The 16,740-nt window shown below is 55.7% G+C and overlaps 1 protein-coding gene across 1 annotated transcript in view; it reads right to left on the bottom strand.

Annotated features, from left to right (window-relative positions):
• The window catches only part of STK40 (serine/threonine kinase 40), a 39,299-nt gene that overhangs the window by 9,813 nt on the left and 12,746 nt on the right, over positions 1-16,740 (bottom strand). The window contains exons 2-6 of the mRNA XM_080801543.1: positions 9,196-9,315; positions 7,462-7,547; positions 6,946-7,089; positions 4,687-4,914; positions 3,740-3,792 (exon numbers count right to left, since the gene is read on the bottom strand). Coding sequence (XP_080657669.1) covers positions 3,740-3,792; positions 4,687-4,914; positions 6,946-7,089; positions 7,462-7,547; positions 9,196-9,307 — 623 coding nt within the window. The 5' untranslated portion in view covers positions 9,308-9,315. The remainder of the gene's footprint in view (positions 1-3,739; positions 3,793-4,686; positions 4,915-6,945; positions 7,090-7,461; positions 7,548-9,195; positions 9,316-16,740) is intronic.

Raw genomic sequence — 16,740 nt, 5'->3', positions numbered from 1 at the left:
CTGAGGCACGAGACACTGGGAGAGGACCGCTCAGGGCAGGGTCCAGGGGGCTCAGGAGTTGGATTTCCAGGTCCCAGGCCCAGCTCCGCCATTTCCTGGCTGTGTGACCGTGGGTGCCTCATTTAATCTCTTATTAAACCTGTTTCCTCATCTGTCAAATGGAGGATATTAGCACTCAGTTCCCAGGACTGTGTAAGGATGTGACAAGAAGACAACCCCGGGGAAGGCACAGAGCCGGGGGCCTGGCAACTAGGACTAACTGCTAACGGCTGTCTTGGGTTATCCTCTCCTCCTCAGACGGTGGGCACAGCTGGCTGGGGCTGGTAATGGGAGAGCCCAGGAAAGACCCCATCTGCGAGGGGAGCCATGCTGTGGCCATGGGACCCGGAGCAAGCAGGCCAGCTGGACCCGAGCTGGGCTGGGGGGATCTAGGACACTGTGTGTGGCTGGGCGGCGGGCAGCAGGGACGAGCTGGCCCACACTGCCGAGGATCCTGGAGGCTATCCCACAGGAAACCACACGGTCAGCCCCGAGACCTCCTGAAGCTTGGCCGTGCGCCCCTGCCCTGCCACTACCACCCAAGTCGGTGGGTGGTACCCAGCTCCCTGGGAGCCCCAGACCCCCCAGGCTCATTCCGGCAGCAAGGGCAGTGGGGGTGAAGGGAGGCAGCTCTGCGTCAGCAGGATCTGCTGGGCCTGAGTCACTCTTCAGTTATGGCCCTTTGGGCTGCCCGCATTTTTCTCCTTTTCTAGGAACTTGATGTGCAACTTGCTTACCCAAAAAGAAAGGAGGAAGGAGAAAGAACCCGCGGCAGACCTCATATAACCCCAAAAGGATATTTCAGGTTTCAACCCTCACCTCTTCTCCCAAGCAGGGTGAACTCATGACAGCCACCCCGCAAACACTTCTCCCTGTTTCCTCCCCTGGGGCCACTCCGTTCTGCGAGGGACAGAGGCGGCCTCCCGAGGACTCTGCAGCTGGAGTCAGGGCCCAGCCCAGCGGCCAGGCGGGGGCTGGATCTCCTCCAGGTCGGCCTTCCAACTCTGCCCGGGTGCGAGCAAGAAGGGAGGGGTGTGTCTGCAGACACCACGATGCAGGGTGTGGTGTTCGTACTTGGTCCCTCGGTGCGGGGCACCGCGGCACACTGCCCCCTCCCGGAGCATCATGAGTCAAGCGAGAGAGGTGGCCAGAACCGCCCAAAACCCCAGAAAAGGCATCATCAGATGAGAGGCAATGCAGCCAAGACAAAGGGTCCGAGGGAGGTCCTGGGGCTCCTCAGTCTGAGGAAAACATACAGGGGCGCACACACACATACAGACAGACACATACTCATGGAGGAGCTGGTATAGCCCCACAGCCGGTCCTCAAGAGAGGCTGGGCTTCCCAACTACATTCCTGTGACGGAAGTGGCTCGGACAAGTTGAGGGGAGCAGAAGCTGGGAGCAGACCTGCCATGGACGCACAGAGGCCTGGAGCACTTCTGTGGCTGGTGGCGCAGGAGCCCACATGTGCGCTCCCATGGGCACCCTTGGGCCGCAGAGAGCCAGCGCAGAGCTGCAGGGAAGGCTGCAGAGGACACGGGCTCCGCAGCCAGATGCACTTAGGTGGTCCAAAGATATGCCCCTCTGTGTGCGCAGCGAGCCTGCCATCTAGAGCAGGACGGTACTAGGCCAGCATCCCACAGAAGAACAGGACAGCGAGGCTGCGGAAGACCACACGCTCTCCGGGCTGGGGCCAGGGTCCCCCTGCACTCACCTCGGGTGCCCTCACTGTCGACTCAACCCCCAGCAGGCCTCATCTCCCGGGGAAGTGAGCCACGGCCCGTCGAGTACGGGGTGCACTTATGCTGGGCCCAGTCCCGGGAGGCGGTTCCATGTCTCAGGCCCGTCTCTGCAGGGAGGCTTAACCACCTGCACTTCCACAGGTGAGGAAACGGAAGCTCGGAGAAGTGCCTGCTACCACAGCAGCCTCTCACTACGCGGATCAGTCATCCAACCAAAACATGATCAAATGAACTCCCATCGTCTCACAGGGAATGCAGAGGCAGTGCTGGGCTGTGACCCAAGTGACCCCCAAGCTTCTCCAGCCCTCTGACTTGGCCCGTCAGAGGTTCCAGCAGCCCTGGAACTTCGGCTCCCTTCCCTCCTCAGGGACCCTGTCATGGTCAGGTTTTCATGGCTTCACTTTCTCCAGCTGGCCAATCTTTACTCATCCTTTAGGGAACTGACTCAGATGGCCAGAGTCTCTGCCCTCCTCCCAGGGCCCCCAGCCAGTGCTCTCGGATTGGTGGCCCATTGCACGGTGACGCTGGGAGACTGTCCGTCTGTGGCATCAGGGCTGGGTGGTGGCAGCAGAGGGGCGGTGACCTCCCCCATGGCATTGGGGGGGGGGATCTGGTCCCCCCTGCCCTTCCCCAGGGGCCTATCTCCCTGCAGCTTTTCCTCCTGTGACTGCTGTGGCTCTGGCCACTTCCCAGGGACAGCAGGCCCCCTCCTGAGTGGGTGACCAGGTGCCTGCCATTTGTGAGCCCCCTGACCCACTTCAACACCTGGAGGTGAGGGGGTTGCAAGGGTGAGAGGCCGAGGGAGGGCAGGAAAGGCAGCAGACCCGTCCCAGCCCTGTACTTCCACAGTCGTGGTGGTGCCTGCCGGCAGTCCTGGACCCCTATGAGGCTGGGGCCTCTCCACCTGGACAGCAGGGTGACAGCTTGTGGCCCGGGCCTTGAGTGATCTCTCCACAACTGATGGACCAAGGGTGCTAGTGTGAGCCGCCCAGACTCCCTCTAAGATCGAGGCACCTTCTCCCTGCTGCAGAGGGTGATGGCTCCTGACCACTCATAGCTGCATCCTTTTCCAGAAAGCTGAGTTTTCCAGGCTGAGGCCCCGCTGTGATTGTACCACAGCTCGGCTTCTCCCTCTGTCCAATCCCGCCCTTTGCCCTAATAGCTCTTCCTCAGAAACCTGCACACAAACCTCAGAGTCTATTTCCTGGGAATCCGACCTATGACGAGGCCTCTTTTTGCTCATCTGTCATTCCTTCACTCATTTCTCCATTTTTTACCGTCTTTTACTGAGCACCCACTAGACCCACCAAATGAATGGCCCAAGGAGGATCCCTGGAATCCTTCCCTGAGCTCCCTTTCTGTGGTCGGTGGCCTTTAAGACTCCCCTTCTTGGGGTGCCTGGGTGGCTCAGTGGGTTAAAGCCTCTGACTTCAGCTCAGGTCATGATCCCGGGGTCCTAGGATCAAGCCCCACATCGGGCTCTCTCCTCAGGAGGGATCCTGCTTCCCCCTCCCTCTGCCTGCTTCTCTGCCTACTTGTGACCTCTGTCAAATAAATAAATCTTAAAAAAACAAAATTTAGGAAAAAAAAAAAAAGACTCCCCTTCTTTTTCTTCCTTTTTCTTCCTCTTTTTCTAAGTAGGCTCCATGCCCAGTGAGGAGCCGAACATGGAACTTGAACTCACGACCCTGAGATCAAAACCTGAGCTGAGATCAAGTTGGACGCTCAACCAACAGAGCCACCCAGGCGCCCCTAAGGCTCCTTCCTTTGAAGCAAGCACCATATCCCCATGTGGCAAGAGGCAGAAGCGGGCATCCCATCCCGCAGCCCCTGGGATTCCTGGGGAAAGTGGGCTGTTGTGAGTCAGAGACTGGGGGGCACTGGAGGGCACTGGGTAGCTGCAGCATGTAGCCCGTGCCAGCCGCAAGGTCACATCCTGACGGAGAAGGATCTTACCTCTTATTGAGCACCATGTTCCCAAGCTTCAGGTCTCTGTGCACAATGTTTTTCTGGAAAAGCAAAAGGCATGTGGCTTGGACCATGAAGGACAGAGGCAGGGTTGGGCCTGGCCTGTAAGATGTGGGCTCTCCAGGAGTTTGAGGGGGGCAGGAAAAAGCCCTAGGACACATTTCTTTAGGCTCATGCCTTGATTTGTCAGCCAAGGATAGATCAGCACCGTTCTAAGGCCTCATTAACCCTGGGCAGGGATGGGGTAATACGTGAACCCAGACAGTCTCTCTCCTGCTGGGGGCAGTTTCCCCGGCTCTCTCCCCCCAGGGCAGCAGCCAAGGGGAAAACCACTCCTCACCACCTCCAGTAAACATCCTGCTGAGAAAAACACTAACATCTGCCTGCACTTGCAGTCAGGGGGGGATCTCTCACAGCTCTGGGGACTGAGTAGCACAGGCAGAAGGTATGTGCCTGGAAGACACCCAGGCTCTCCTCACTGTACCTTGGGGTGCCTGATACCCCATCTCTAGGGAAAGCTCAGAGACAGACTGTGGCTGCCCCAGGGGATCTCACCGTTGTCTCCTCTGCCGGGAGACTACAGGCTAGCCTCTCGACAGACACTGGGCTCTGCTGGGCTGCTGGGCAGTGCCCCCCCAGGTACATGGGCTGAGGCCTGCAGCCACGTGCCTCACTGGCCACACAGGTCCTCTAGCCACCTTCCCTCCGGACATTCCAGCTGCAGAGCATGCCTGGGGGCTGGGGGTTGGGGAGGGGGGACAACCCAGAGCTGCTTCCACGGAGCAGAAGCACGAAGGGTGGCCTTCTGTGGCAGTGGGGCCTAGAGGCTTCTCAGCCACCGGGAACATAGGACATGCCAGCTAGAGGAGGAGGCACCAGCAGTGGGGAGGGGGTGCGGGATTTGGGGTGGTGGGGGTGCGGGGGCAGAGCCTCACCTGGTGCAGGGCTTCCACGACACGCACCACGTCGTAAAAGATGACCACGGTCTCCCGCTCACTGAGCCTCTTCTCCTTGATGACGTAGTGCTGCAGGTTGATCAGGTCGGCAGTCTTGTCGCTGAAGTCGTGTGCACAGAGGCAGTCCAGGACAAGGCAGATGCGCTTCCTCATCTTCTTCACCATTCGGCTGGATTCCGTGTCCTCAACGATTTCACAGGTGCGGTCCTGGGAGGCAAGAGGGCAGACCAGGGTTTGGTTGTGGGCCTGCAGGTCAAGGGCCAGGGCTCAGGGACCCTCCTCTGGAGCCAGAGACACACACCAACGTGGGAGCCTGCAAGAGTGGCACCCTGAGGCCTGGGCGGCCAGGACCAGGGCTGCCGTTAAAGGCTCCGTGCTCTGATCCTGGTGTAAGGGATTCAGATCAGGGCTTAGCCTGTAGTGCAAAAGGGACCTCCGGGTCCAGGTACAGGCAGTGGACCTGGGGCCCCAGGACATCCCCTCTCCGTGGCACTCCCAGAGGCTCCAGCTGTGACCAAGGTCAGAGACAGTGGTAGCGAGGTGTTCTGTGTGTCTGACACAACTGATTTCACAAGGAAGCCGGACTCCAGGCAGCAAGGAACAGTGGGTAAGGTAGGGTTCAGGCGTCAGCTCCCGCTCCCTCTGGCTGTGGGCCATGGGGTAGTTTACCTCACTTCTCCAAGTCTCTGGTCAAAGGGAGCTGGCACCCTCCCTCACAGGTTGCTCAGGGAATCTGGCAGCCCCCGCCAGGGATCAGGAGGTGGGTCTGCACTGGCGCGTGGTGGTAAATGCCAGGCCCATTTTCCTTGCCAAAAAGATGGTTTCTTTTCTTTTCTCTTTTCTTTTCTTTTCAAGCATTCTCTATACCCAGCGTGGGGCTTGAACTTAGAACCCCGAAATTGAGAGCTACACGCTCTACCATTGAGACAGCTTGGGGAGACGCTCCGTGTCAGCCGCAGCAGACCAAAGCTGGCCTCTGGGGACCCCCTGGGGACTGAATAGCCCTGTCCCTCCTTCCGAGCGTGACCACGCCTCTCGTTCCCTCTTCCCCAGGGGCCCACAGTGGCTGGCACACAGGTGACTCTGGACATGCTTCTCACCACCAGGTGTTATCATCCCAGAGGACACAAAGCAGGGCCAAGCTCTGGCAGCTGTCAGAGATGAAGCCCTGAAGACTCACGATCACCCTCAGTTTGGTTTCATGTGGACGGGAAACAGGGATTTTCAGAGTTGCCTCTAACTGCACATGTAAGAATGAAGACTTTGGTAGGGTGCACGGGTCGGAGCGGCCCCTTCCCTTTATTTTATCCAAGAACTCAAGCAGACGAGGAAGTAACCGCGGTGAGTGTGTACAGGGACAGCTCGGACTGCGCACACGCCCGCTCACCCTCCTGACCGCCTCACGAGGCAAGTGTCCATCACCACCTCCATTTTACAGATGAGGAACCCGAGGTGTAGGGACTGGAAGTGAGTTGCCTAAAGGTCACACAACCAGATTCCAGGGCCACAGGCTCCAAACCCTCCATGCCTCCCTGCCTCACATCACTTCTCGACAAGGTGCCAGGTCCATCTGGCCAGAGTGGCCCTGGCCAGCGCGTCCAGCCGAGGGCCCTGCAGAAGCTCTGCTGGGGGCCTGAGCAGGAGGCCTCCCAGGCATTCTGAAACTGGCCTTCTCATTTCTGGAGACACGATTTTGGTTTGGCCCTGAGAAGAGCTCTTTCCAGGGTACAAGCTACTCACGAGTACCTTCCCTAAGGGACCCGGAACATCTGAGCACAGGGGCTCAGGGATACTCGCTCAACTAAGCTGCGATGCCTGGGCAGGCGAAAGGACTATCAGTACCACAACCAGCTGCGGGGTCCACAGGTGGCCCACAAGGTTCAGCCCTCCCCGTTGCCCCCCTTCCACCCCAGCCTAGAAAATTCCTGGCACAGCACAATAGGAAAGAGCCCGGGTGTCTTTAAATGACTTCATGCTTTCCTCCCTTCTCGGAGAAGTGGCGCTCCAAAGAAAGGGCATTCCCGCTGGGCTCGAGCCTCACAGCAGGGGTGCAGGCCAGAGCCTGACCTCCAGCCCACCCTACCCGGGAAGTTCTGGTGCTCCCAGCACCCAGGGGTTCCAGGCGGTCATGTGGCGAGCTGCTCCAAGTACGGATGTGGCCCCAGCAGGGACCAGCCCCAGGAGCCAGGCAGGGGTGGGGGGTGGGGAGGGGGGACAGGCAGCCCCTCTGCCACTCACCTGGAAGAGCCCGTGGTGGTGAACCACGCCGTCCTGCGTGTGGAGGAGGGAAAGCAGAGAGTACTCGGTGTGCAACAGCATCTTGCCTTGCCTTTCCTCTTGGCTTTCTATTCCTTGGTCCCCCCTCTCCTCAAGGGTAAGGATCTTTAGGAAGGCACACACACAAAAAGACCAAAAACCCAAAAACAAACCTTACTTTACAAAGCAGAGTGACCAGAGCAGGCGGCGCAGGGGGCTCACAGTTGGGCCCGCAGCACCTGCACGCGCGCTCCCACAGGCATGCGCGACGTGCAAGGGTTTTCTCAGTGGGATGGCAGCGTGAGTCCAGCTCTGAGCGCACTCCGGCCATCAGGCCTGCTCGGAGTGAGACCCCGTGAGCTGGACCGCTTCCCAGGAAGAAACAGTGCTAATCTTATTCACAAGTGGTGTGGGTGTGAAGGTGGGGAAGGGGGGAGAGCCGGCTGGCAGGGCAGCCCCTGGGGCCCCAGCTTCCCCCGCCCCGGGCGCCTCACTCACCTTCAGCTGATAGAAGTCATCTGTGCCGTCTTTCCTCGCCAAACACTGCACAATGCTTGGCACTGGGGAGTTGCCCAGACGGGGACCTATGGCACAGAGAGCCTCCGGCTTACTCTTCCGAAGCCCTGTCTCTTGTGGCACCATGCAGCCTTTCCGCAGTTCACAGCCACTGAGGAATTGCTACCCACCCTCCCCCACCCTCCGGCCCATGCTGCCAGTCTCCTGGTGGAGAGTTCTCAGACTTCCCCAACAATGGAGCACGTGCACATGTGCCTGAGGTACACCTGGCTTTTACAGGCCCGGCTCGCAAAAGGAGGGGTTCTCAACTGTGGGGGTGTGTGGGAACCTCCGAGGAGTGGGTGTTAAAAGCAGAGACCCCAGCAGCCACCTGGAGCCTCTGAATCAGCATCTCCAGGCTGAGGAACTACCACTTTGGGAGTTTCCCAGGTCGTCTCGGGTGACTGCCTGGCCCCTGTTGGAGCCCAGGTTTGGGGCACTTCTGTACTCCTGCAGACACTGCTCGCTGTCCCTTGCCGGCATCCTGACTGATGCCTTTTTTTTTTTTTTTTAAGATTTTATTTATTTGACAGAGAGGGACACAGAGAAGGAGGGAACACAAGCAGGAGGAGTGGGAGAGGAGAAGTGGCTTCCTGCTGATTAGAGAGCCCGATGTGGGGCTTGATCTGAGGACCCTGGGATCATGACCTGAGCCGAAGGCAGACACTTAAGGACTGAGCCACCACCTAGGCAACCCACAGTGTCTCTAACATACAGTGGCTCTAACATACAGTCGAAACTTCTCCTCGGGAGTGAGCCCAAATATCACTTCCTCCTATGTAACCTTCCCTGTATACACTCCCTGTAACCCGTCCCACTCTCGCATCATCTTGTTCACTTACTTCAAGGCACTTACTGCCCTGCTTGTAATCTTGTGCGTTGTTTACTCTGTTTCTTTTTCCAACTAGAATGTTAAGCTCTGTGAGGACAGGAACCCGCCTGCCCTGTTCACTGCTGTACCCCAGCACCCAGCCCAGGCCCAGCCCATGGCAGGCTCCGGAAACTAGTGCCCAGTGACTGGGGCTGGAACTGTCCTGTGCCCACAGCCTGAGACACCACCCCAAAGCAAAACCCACACCCAGTCTCTGGTGTCCTCAAGAGCCCAGTTCACCCCTGCAACCCCGAGCACTACAACTCCACAATTTGTTGGGCCTCCAACATCACGCAGAAAGGCCCTGGTGCTCTTCTGGACCACTGGGCACACCCAATTCTGCAGGACTCTGTACAAATTTTACCAGAAACCTGGAGGGCTATACCAGACACCTTGTGGAATGAACGGTGCCCTCCAAGAATGGTTGAGGAAGTGCCTTGGATGATGGGCCTCAGGTTCTGATGCAGCTTGTGTGGCTCCTGTGTGCGGCATGGGGTAGGGGGGTGAATGGGGTGCTCTGGGGGAAGAGACAGTCTAGTTCTCAGCTGGAGCTGATGGAAGGCAGGTGAGGCTACAACAAAAATGACAACCTGGGTACAGCATGACCTGAGGCTCTATCCGATCTTCCACTGCACAAAGGGGCTGTGCTTATTAGAGCCTCAAGGCTAGGGCCCCGCACTGTGCACTGTGGTGGGTGTGGCACTCCGCCCTGCACAGCCGCTGGTGGGATTGTGCCTGCACCTGCCCCCCCCACACCCCTGCCCCCGCACCCGCACCCCCAGCCAACCCCATGGTCAGAGGCTTACCCAGGATGAACGGTCCAGCTCTCTTTGCATTATTTCCGGAAATGCCACCTCCAAGAGCCTTCGCCCTGGCCGACGTTTCCCCAGCTCCTCTGTCCGATGCTCTCCGCTTCATTCTCAGCTCTAGACAAGACAGAGAAGAGCCCTTCTCACTGAGCAAGTCAGCGAGTTTCCTCACGCGAACCCAGCCTGCAAGTCTCCGAGTTGAGGATGCGTCACACAGCTGCTGCTGCTGTTCCCTCGGCTGCTGCTGCCGCTGCCACCTCCTCCCCCTCCCGGAGGAGCATCGAAGGTTCCCGGTGACAAAGAACCACAGCTCCTTCCCTTGGCATTGATCAGGGGCTCAAGGTGGATGTCCTTCCAGGCAGCAAAAACTGGCTATGGAGGCGGGCAGCTAGCCTGCCTCAAGGGGGCTGGTCAAATGCAGAGAGGAGGGCACTGGCTTTGTGCAGATGCCAACTGGGGTCCCTGAGAGACCACCCCAGAGACAAAGAGGAGAGATGGCCCAGAAGCAGCTGTTCCCAAAGTGAGGCCTTCCCCCCAAATACCTGCAGCCAAGTGGCCTGAGGCGCTGAATCCTGGGTCCCCCCTGAACCCCTTCTGGTCTGACCTCTGGGGCATGGTGGGGAGGAAGTCTGGGGGACTCTCATGCCCACCACGTGTGAGGATGGTTGCCCTGGGGATCTCCTCTCTCAAACTCCCCTGAGGGATGCATAATCACAAGATATGGAAAGTGCTATGAATGGAAATTCCATGATAGAGGACCTCCCTTGAGGTCCTCTCTGATGGAAAAACACCCAAAGTTGTCAATGGCAGGGATCTACTTTCTCTTCTTTGTCCTATTTTCAATTTTTTTATTACTTTTAAGGAAAACATATATTGTGCATTTAAGGGCCAGTGAAAGGATGCTGGTGGAGGTCACTGAGCGCCTGGATCTACCTGGAAATCCCTGTCTCCTCCAGGGTTAAGATGAAAGATGGACCCAGGAGCCAGATTCTAGAATATGACCTCTGGATGTGGATTAAATAAGACAAGAGAGTTAGTTGCTCCTTTCAGCTGCTGACAGTTAACAGTTCGGGGAGGCACTGTTCTGGACATGGGCGGAGGAGAGAGGGTAGAGAGGGCAGAGGCCACAGGGATGCCCAGGAAGGCCAGTTGCCCAGCCCTGAGGAGGGGCCCTTGGCCCTCAGGCAGCTCAGGGAAAACTTCCCTGAGGAGGTGATACTGGATGAGCCGGGCAAGGGGCAAGGTCATTCTAGGCAGAGGGACCCGAGTTAGCAAACCCACATGGGTAAGAAATGGCACAGAAGCAACAAGCTCCAAGGACTTTGTGTTGCCACAGTATAGAGCATGAAGCAAGGGATGAGAGGTGACCCAGAGGGAGGGACAAGGGCCAGATCTGGGGGACCTAATGGCCAAGTTAGGAATGCAGACTTTATCCTTCCCAGACAGGCTTGGGGACACTGAACCCTAAACCTCCATAATTTTTTCTTCATACAGAATTAGCATTCCCTGCAGAAACATTAGAAAACACAGATATGCAAAAATAAGAATACAAGGTACCCATAATCTCAGCATCCAGATGTAGTCACTGCTAACACTCGAGTGGACTTTCCTGTCTGCTCACAAGAGCACGCTTCTAGTTTCATTATTACCAACATTTGGACCACACTGTGGTACCACTTTGTAAGCTTCCTTTTCTCCCACCTAAAATACATGATGAAGGTGAATCTTACAGTAGGTGAAATATATCTCAGGAAAGCTGTAAAAAAAAAAAATCAGTAACATCCCTACATGACAGTATCCTGCAGCATCACTTGAAATATCTACACAGTCTCCCTGGTAAGAACAGGGGCGCCTGGTTGGCTCAGTCAGTTAAGCGTCTGCCTTTATCTCAGGTCATGATCCTGGGGTCCTGGGAGTCTGCTTTTCTCTCTGCTAGCCGCTCCCCATGCTTGTGCCTGCACACGCACGCTCTCTCTCTCTCTCTGACAAATAAATAAATAAATAAATAAATAAATAAAATCTTAAGAAAAAAAAAGTTTAAACGCTTATGTAGGCTGTTATTCCTGGAAGGCCGCCCTTTCTATACTGAGACAGGTGCATAGTCACTAGTTAGCTTAAGTCTTTATGTGCTGCCTTTCCCGCCCTTATTCTAGACCCCAGGAGACAGACTCCGGCAAGGAAATGGAAAGCAGGGGAGATGGCCTGGCATACCTTTAGTCCAATCTACCAGGCCTGCCTCTCATCAAGCCCCAATTTGTTTGCAGAGCTGTGCCACTGAGGCGCAGACCCACGATTTCACACTGAGAGTAAGCAAGATCATGTAACTCAGTAGGCCTTGACAGGCCCCAGATGGAACAGAAGCCACAGTCAGGCTCGGCCGTGACTTCTGCCAAAGAGGCTTATGGTGGAAACAGATTCAAAGTCATTCACACAAAAGCAGGGAAGAATGAAACTACTTCTAGAAAAGTCTTAAAAAGCTGGGCAATAATGTGTCTGGAGCAGCATTCCCACTTTTCGCCTAACTTCTATACATCCTTCTCAATTTAAGTATCACTTCCTCAGAGGGGCGCCTGGGTGGCTCAGTCATTAGGCTTCTGCCTTCAGCGCAGGTCATGATCCCAGCATCCTGGAATCAAGCCTCGCATGGGCTCCCTGCTCAGCGGGAAGCCTGCTTCTCCCTCTCCCTCTGCTTGTGTTCTCGCTCTCCCTATGCCTCTGTCAAATAAATAAATAAAATCTATAAATAAATAAATAAATAAATAAATAAAATACCACCTCCTCAGAGAAGCCCTCCCTGATATCTCCCCCATCACTGGGTCCCAGTTACTCTATCATGGAATTTCCATTCATAGCACTTTCCATATCTTGTGATTATGCATGTATTTGTGTGTTTATTTTTTTAAAGATTTTATTTATTTGTCAGAGAGAGAGAGAGAGACAGAGAGCACGTGCGTGCAGGAGAGCGAGCACAAGCAGGGAGAACAAGAGGCAGAAGCAGGATCCCTACTGGCAAGGAGCCTGATGTAGGGATCGATCCCAGGACCTGAGCCGAAGGCAGATGCTTAACCACTGCCAGGCATCCTTATGTGTGTGTTTATACGCTTACTGTCTTTCCCCACCACTAGACTAAAAATTCCACAAGGAAAAAAAAACTACGCATGTGTATGAAACCACTGCACCCCCAACTCCTGGTCCCACAGATTCTCTATGAATGGCTGGACGCCTCCCCTCCAGTTGGTGGTGATGGTTGTCACGGGGTCAGCAGCCCTGTGCGGGAGCTGCTCCCGCCCCAGGAGGTAAGCTGGCCTGGCTTCCATGCTACCCTCAGTCGCCATCTTCCCTGCAGCACTAAGCCCCCCTCTCTGGCTGGTTCCCTGGAGAGCACCACGGAGGTGCCACCGTATCTGCATCTGCGTAGACGCTGCCGGGACGCCTCCGCGCAGGCACGGTCTAGACAACAGTTTGTCGGGAGCAGCTGCCGCACAGACAATGAGGGGGCTCAGCCTGACCCCACCCACCCCACTCAGGATTCAGCTCAAGCACATGGCTTGGGAACTGCTCCAAAATGCAGGCTGACAGAAGGATGGGAGCAGACAGGCAGGGAGAGGGAAAAGATGCTGGCAGGGGAAGCGGGAGCAAGGCTGTTTCCCTTCCTGAACATCCATTCCTGCCACCCAGGGCTGGCGGAGCAAAGGAAGGGGTGTGAAAAGGAGGCCCAGAAAATAGGAAGCTGCCTCGCGCTTGCTAGAGGGGTCAGCAAAGACAAACCTCCGAGGACGGACCCTCCTGTCTCCCATCCCCCTGCGGAGGCACAGGGAGGATGTGCCCCCCCGCATCATCCTGATGGGTCCCCTTCCAGAGACACACCTGCAAATGGCCACTGATGCTCCCATTCGAGATGCTGCTTTGAGGTATCCCGGCTTCACGGTGAGATCTCTGAGGTGGAAGGTGTGGCTACCTTGGTCTAGAAGGACTTGGGGCCAGGCCCCTCCAGAGACACCGGTCCTTAGGCTGGAGTGAAGGGCCCGGGCCCAGTCTGGCTAAGGGACAGCCATTTGCCTGGGTGTTTCCTGGGCCTGCTGCTCAGCTCTCCAGGAACTCAGCTGTCCTGGCTTAGAAGTCTCTAGAGCTTTAAATCTGTCAACTTTAAAAGTGCTACCCTCCTAAGTTAGCACCAGTTCCCTTAGAACCTGCCCTCACTGGGAAGCAAAGTGAGGCAACAGTGGCAGGGAGGGAGGAGCCAGGAGACAGGCACTGAAAGAGAATCAGCCTGGCTTCCCCCATCTGCCAGCTGTGTGCCTCAATCCTAAAAGACGGGGGTTCACTTGCTTGGCCCAGCCTGGGGAGTGAGTCAAGGGCCTCAGTGCTGGAGGGGCGAAGCTCTATGACAGCCACCATGCCATGACCAGAGGAGGAGGATGACTGCCCTACCTTGTCAATTTGGGGTTAAGGTCACTTTAACCCAAAGGGGCTGGGTGATGGGAGCCCAACTCTCCCACAAGGCAATAATGGCTGGGCCATTAGCGATACATAAGGTTCTAAGTCCGTGATGCCAAATCCGGGGGTGCAGTGTGACAGTGTCCAGGATAGCCAAGCAGGACCCTCTATGGCAGGATGTGATTCAATGGGGTGGATATCCCATCAACCACAAAAGGAGGTGGGTTGCAAAGAGATGGTGCTGAGGGCCCCCCAGCTCAGCCTTCCTTCACTTCTACCCACTACAAAGCCGCTGAAGCCCAGCCAGACCAAGGAGGGGACCATCACTCACACCCAGAAGTATCCCCCACACGAAGGTTCACAGACACACCAGGCAGCGACACGCACACGTGCACAGAGATGGAGCGAGCCCCCTGTCCCCCACAAGTATGAGGGGCAGCGATGAAGCCCGCCCACTGCACAGAAAGTTCTGCACTCAACCCTGCCTGGGCTTCCTGCTGCAACCTCTGGGTTCCTGGAGAGATGGGTGACCCTGCACACCAAACCAGTGAAGGCAGAGGGCAAGGTCAGTCTCCGCAAGGAGAGGGCAGCAGACCCTGGCCCAGTGCATTGTTTGCCATGGGTCTGGATGTATGATGACAATGGCGGCTGGTAGCCATAACGCGTCAGGAGCCTCCCATGCCTGCCAGGAGCCAAAGGACTGTGTCTACACTGCAGGGTCAGGCTGAGCGGACAGTGTCAAGATCCAAGCAGTCCCTGCCAGCAGCCCCTCCCCCGACTCCCATGTTTTCTGGCTCTGCCAGAACAAACCAAACCAAACAAACAAAAAGTCCTTGAGCAGTACAGACCTCTGTCTTCTGGACTTCACCTCTGGCACTGTCTACTGAAGGCAGGGACCCTGCAGCTCTGTTTGGCTCACACAGTGCATAAAAAGGAGCAAAGAGCTCCCACCCATCCCTGGCCTCAATCCTATTGGCCGCACATGTGTTAAAGGTCTGGGTGTCTAGACCCACACCCCACCCCAGGAGGGAGGGAGCAGAGAGGACACTAAGGGAGCACAATAACATGGTTAGAGCAATGGGTCTTGGGCTTCTTCACAGCACAACACAGACAGAACCATGTCTATGACACTTGGGGGTAAGAGCACACAGGACCCCTGCCATCTTGTGCCTGGCCCAGTCACCCGCAGGCTGAAGGGATGACATCTCGATCCACATAACCCACACCGGCTGGGAACCTCTGAGTCAGAGCTAGCGTTCTGGGGTGAGTCAATCCTGCTTCAAACCCCAGCACCATCACTTAGCAGTGGTAAGATCTTGGACAAGTTACTTAGTCAGCATCTACAAAACACAGAGCACAACACCTACCTTAGGAGGTTGGGCTAAGGATTCAGTAAGACAACCCATGCAAAAGGTTCAGCAGAGGGGTACCTGGATGGCTCAGTGGGTTAAGTAAGCCTCTGCCTTCAGCTCAGGTCATGATCTCAGGGTCCTGGGATCGAGCCCCACATCAGGCTCTCTGCTTAGCTGGGAGCCTGCTTCCCACCCGCCCCCCGCACCTGCCTCTCTGCCTACATGTGATCTCTATCAAATAAATAAATAATATCTTAAAAAAAAAAAAAAAAAGAGGTTCAGCAGAGTGCCTGCCTCTATACTGTAGCGTTCGGTAGCATGCGCTGTTATTAGCTTAAATACCTAGCTCTGTATTTCTCCGGCCCAGAAGAGAAAGGGGTTGTTACTTAATAGGCACTGAATAGGGGGAGGGATTGGGTAGAGGCAGAAGAAAGAGGGTACCCAGAGAGAAGGCTTAAGAGACCCTGAACCTGCCACTGGGCCGCTGGCCTGGGGAAGTGGTGGTGGGGGGCACTACCCGAGCTACTGAGGAGGGGAGAGATGCCGGGGAGCAGATGGAGTGCAGAGGCCCACAGCAGCTCGTGCTCTTGCTCTGTTCATGGGTCTGGGGGGAAGCAGTGGCTGGAGCACCAGTTGGCATTCATCAACCCAGGGCACAGTAAGGGACTGTCCAGAAGTCTGGAATTAAGACCTAGTGCCTCTAGTCCAGGATGTGCATTTGTTAAAACGACTGAACTAGATAATTAAAGGATCTGTGAAACTGTGTGTATATATACCTCAATTTTTAAATTGAGTGATCAAAGTTACTATCATTAATAACAGAACGGACATCATATTACTCCTGATACAACATCAACTTACAGTTGTTATTTTGCACCAAATGTAGAGCCTGAATGTGATCACAAGATGAACCCAAACTGAGGGACATTCAACAAAAACATGCCTGTAGGCTTCAAAAACACAGTGACAGGGGCTCAGTGGGTTGAGCCTCTGCCTTCAGCTCAGGTCATGATCCCGGGGTCCTGGGATCGAGAGCCCCTTCTTGAGAGCTCCTTGTCGGGCCACCTGCTCAGGGTGGGGGGGTGTCTGCTTCTCCCTCTACCCCTCCCCCCGCTTGTGCTCACAGACACTCTCTCTCTCTCTCTCAAATAAATAAAATCCTTTTTTTTCTTTTTTTTTGGTGGGCAGTAAAGCAAGGTTTATTGAGGTATAGCAAAGTGATAGTACAAAGCTCCCAAGGAGGGAGGGGACCTGAGGGAGTTGCCCTCAAATAAATAAAATCTTAAAAATAAATAAATAAATAAAGCAAAACACTGACTGTGGAGCCAGTCTAGCTTAACGGAGCCTAAAGACATAAGACAAGTAAATGCAGTGTGTGATCCTGGGGGGTGAGGGGCAGGCATAAAGGATATGGCTGGCCAACTCACAAAATCTACGGACTGTGTGGATGTTGTTTCCTGAATTTGAAAAGTACACTGTGGTTACATGAGAGAACATCCTTCTTAGGTGAGAGTCGCTGAAGAGTCTGGGGGTGAAGGTCACGATGCCTGCAACTGACTCTGAGGTCAGAGACAGGAGAAAGAGCAAGCTGCTGGAGATGCTGGATGGAGCAGCTCCCAAAGCCCTGCAGGAATGTGCTGTCCAGATTCACAGATTCAAAGGGACTCCTTGTGGGGACACAGTCCACAGTGGCAGGACACGGGATCTCATCCTTGTTGGGCAGAGGCGGGCTGGCAGGAACCGAGTCTTGAAT

This window comes from Martes martes (genome assembly GCF_963455335.1).
Source record: "Martes martes genome assembly, chromosome: 4".
NCBI lineage: Eukaryota > Metazoa > Chordata > Mammalia > Carnivora > Mustelidae > Martes > Martes martes.
The sequence above is the reverse complement of the archived record's forward strand: the minus strand, read 5'-3'. Positions and strand labels throughout refer to the sequence as shown.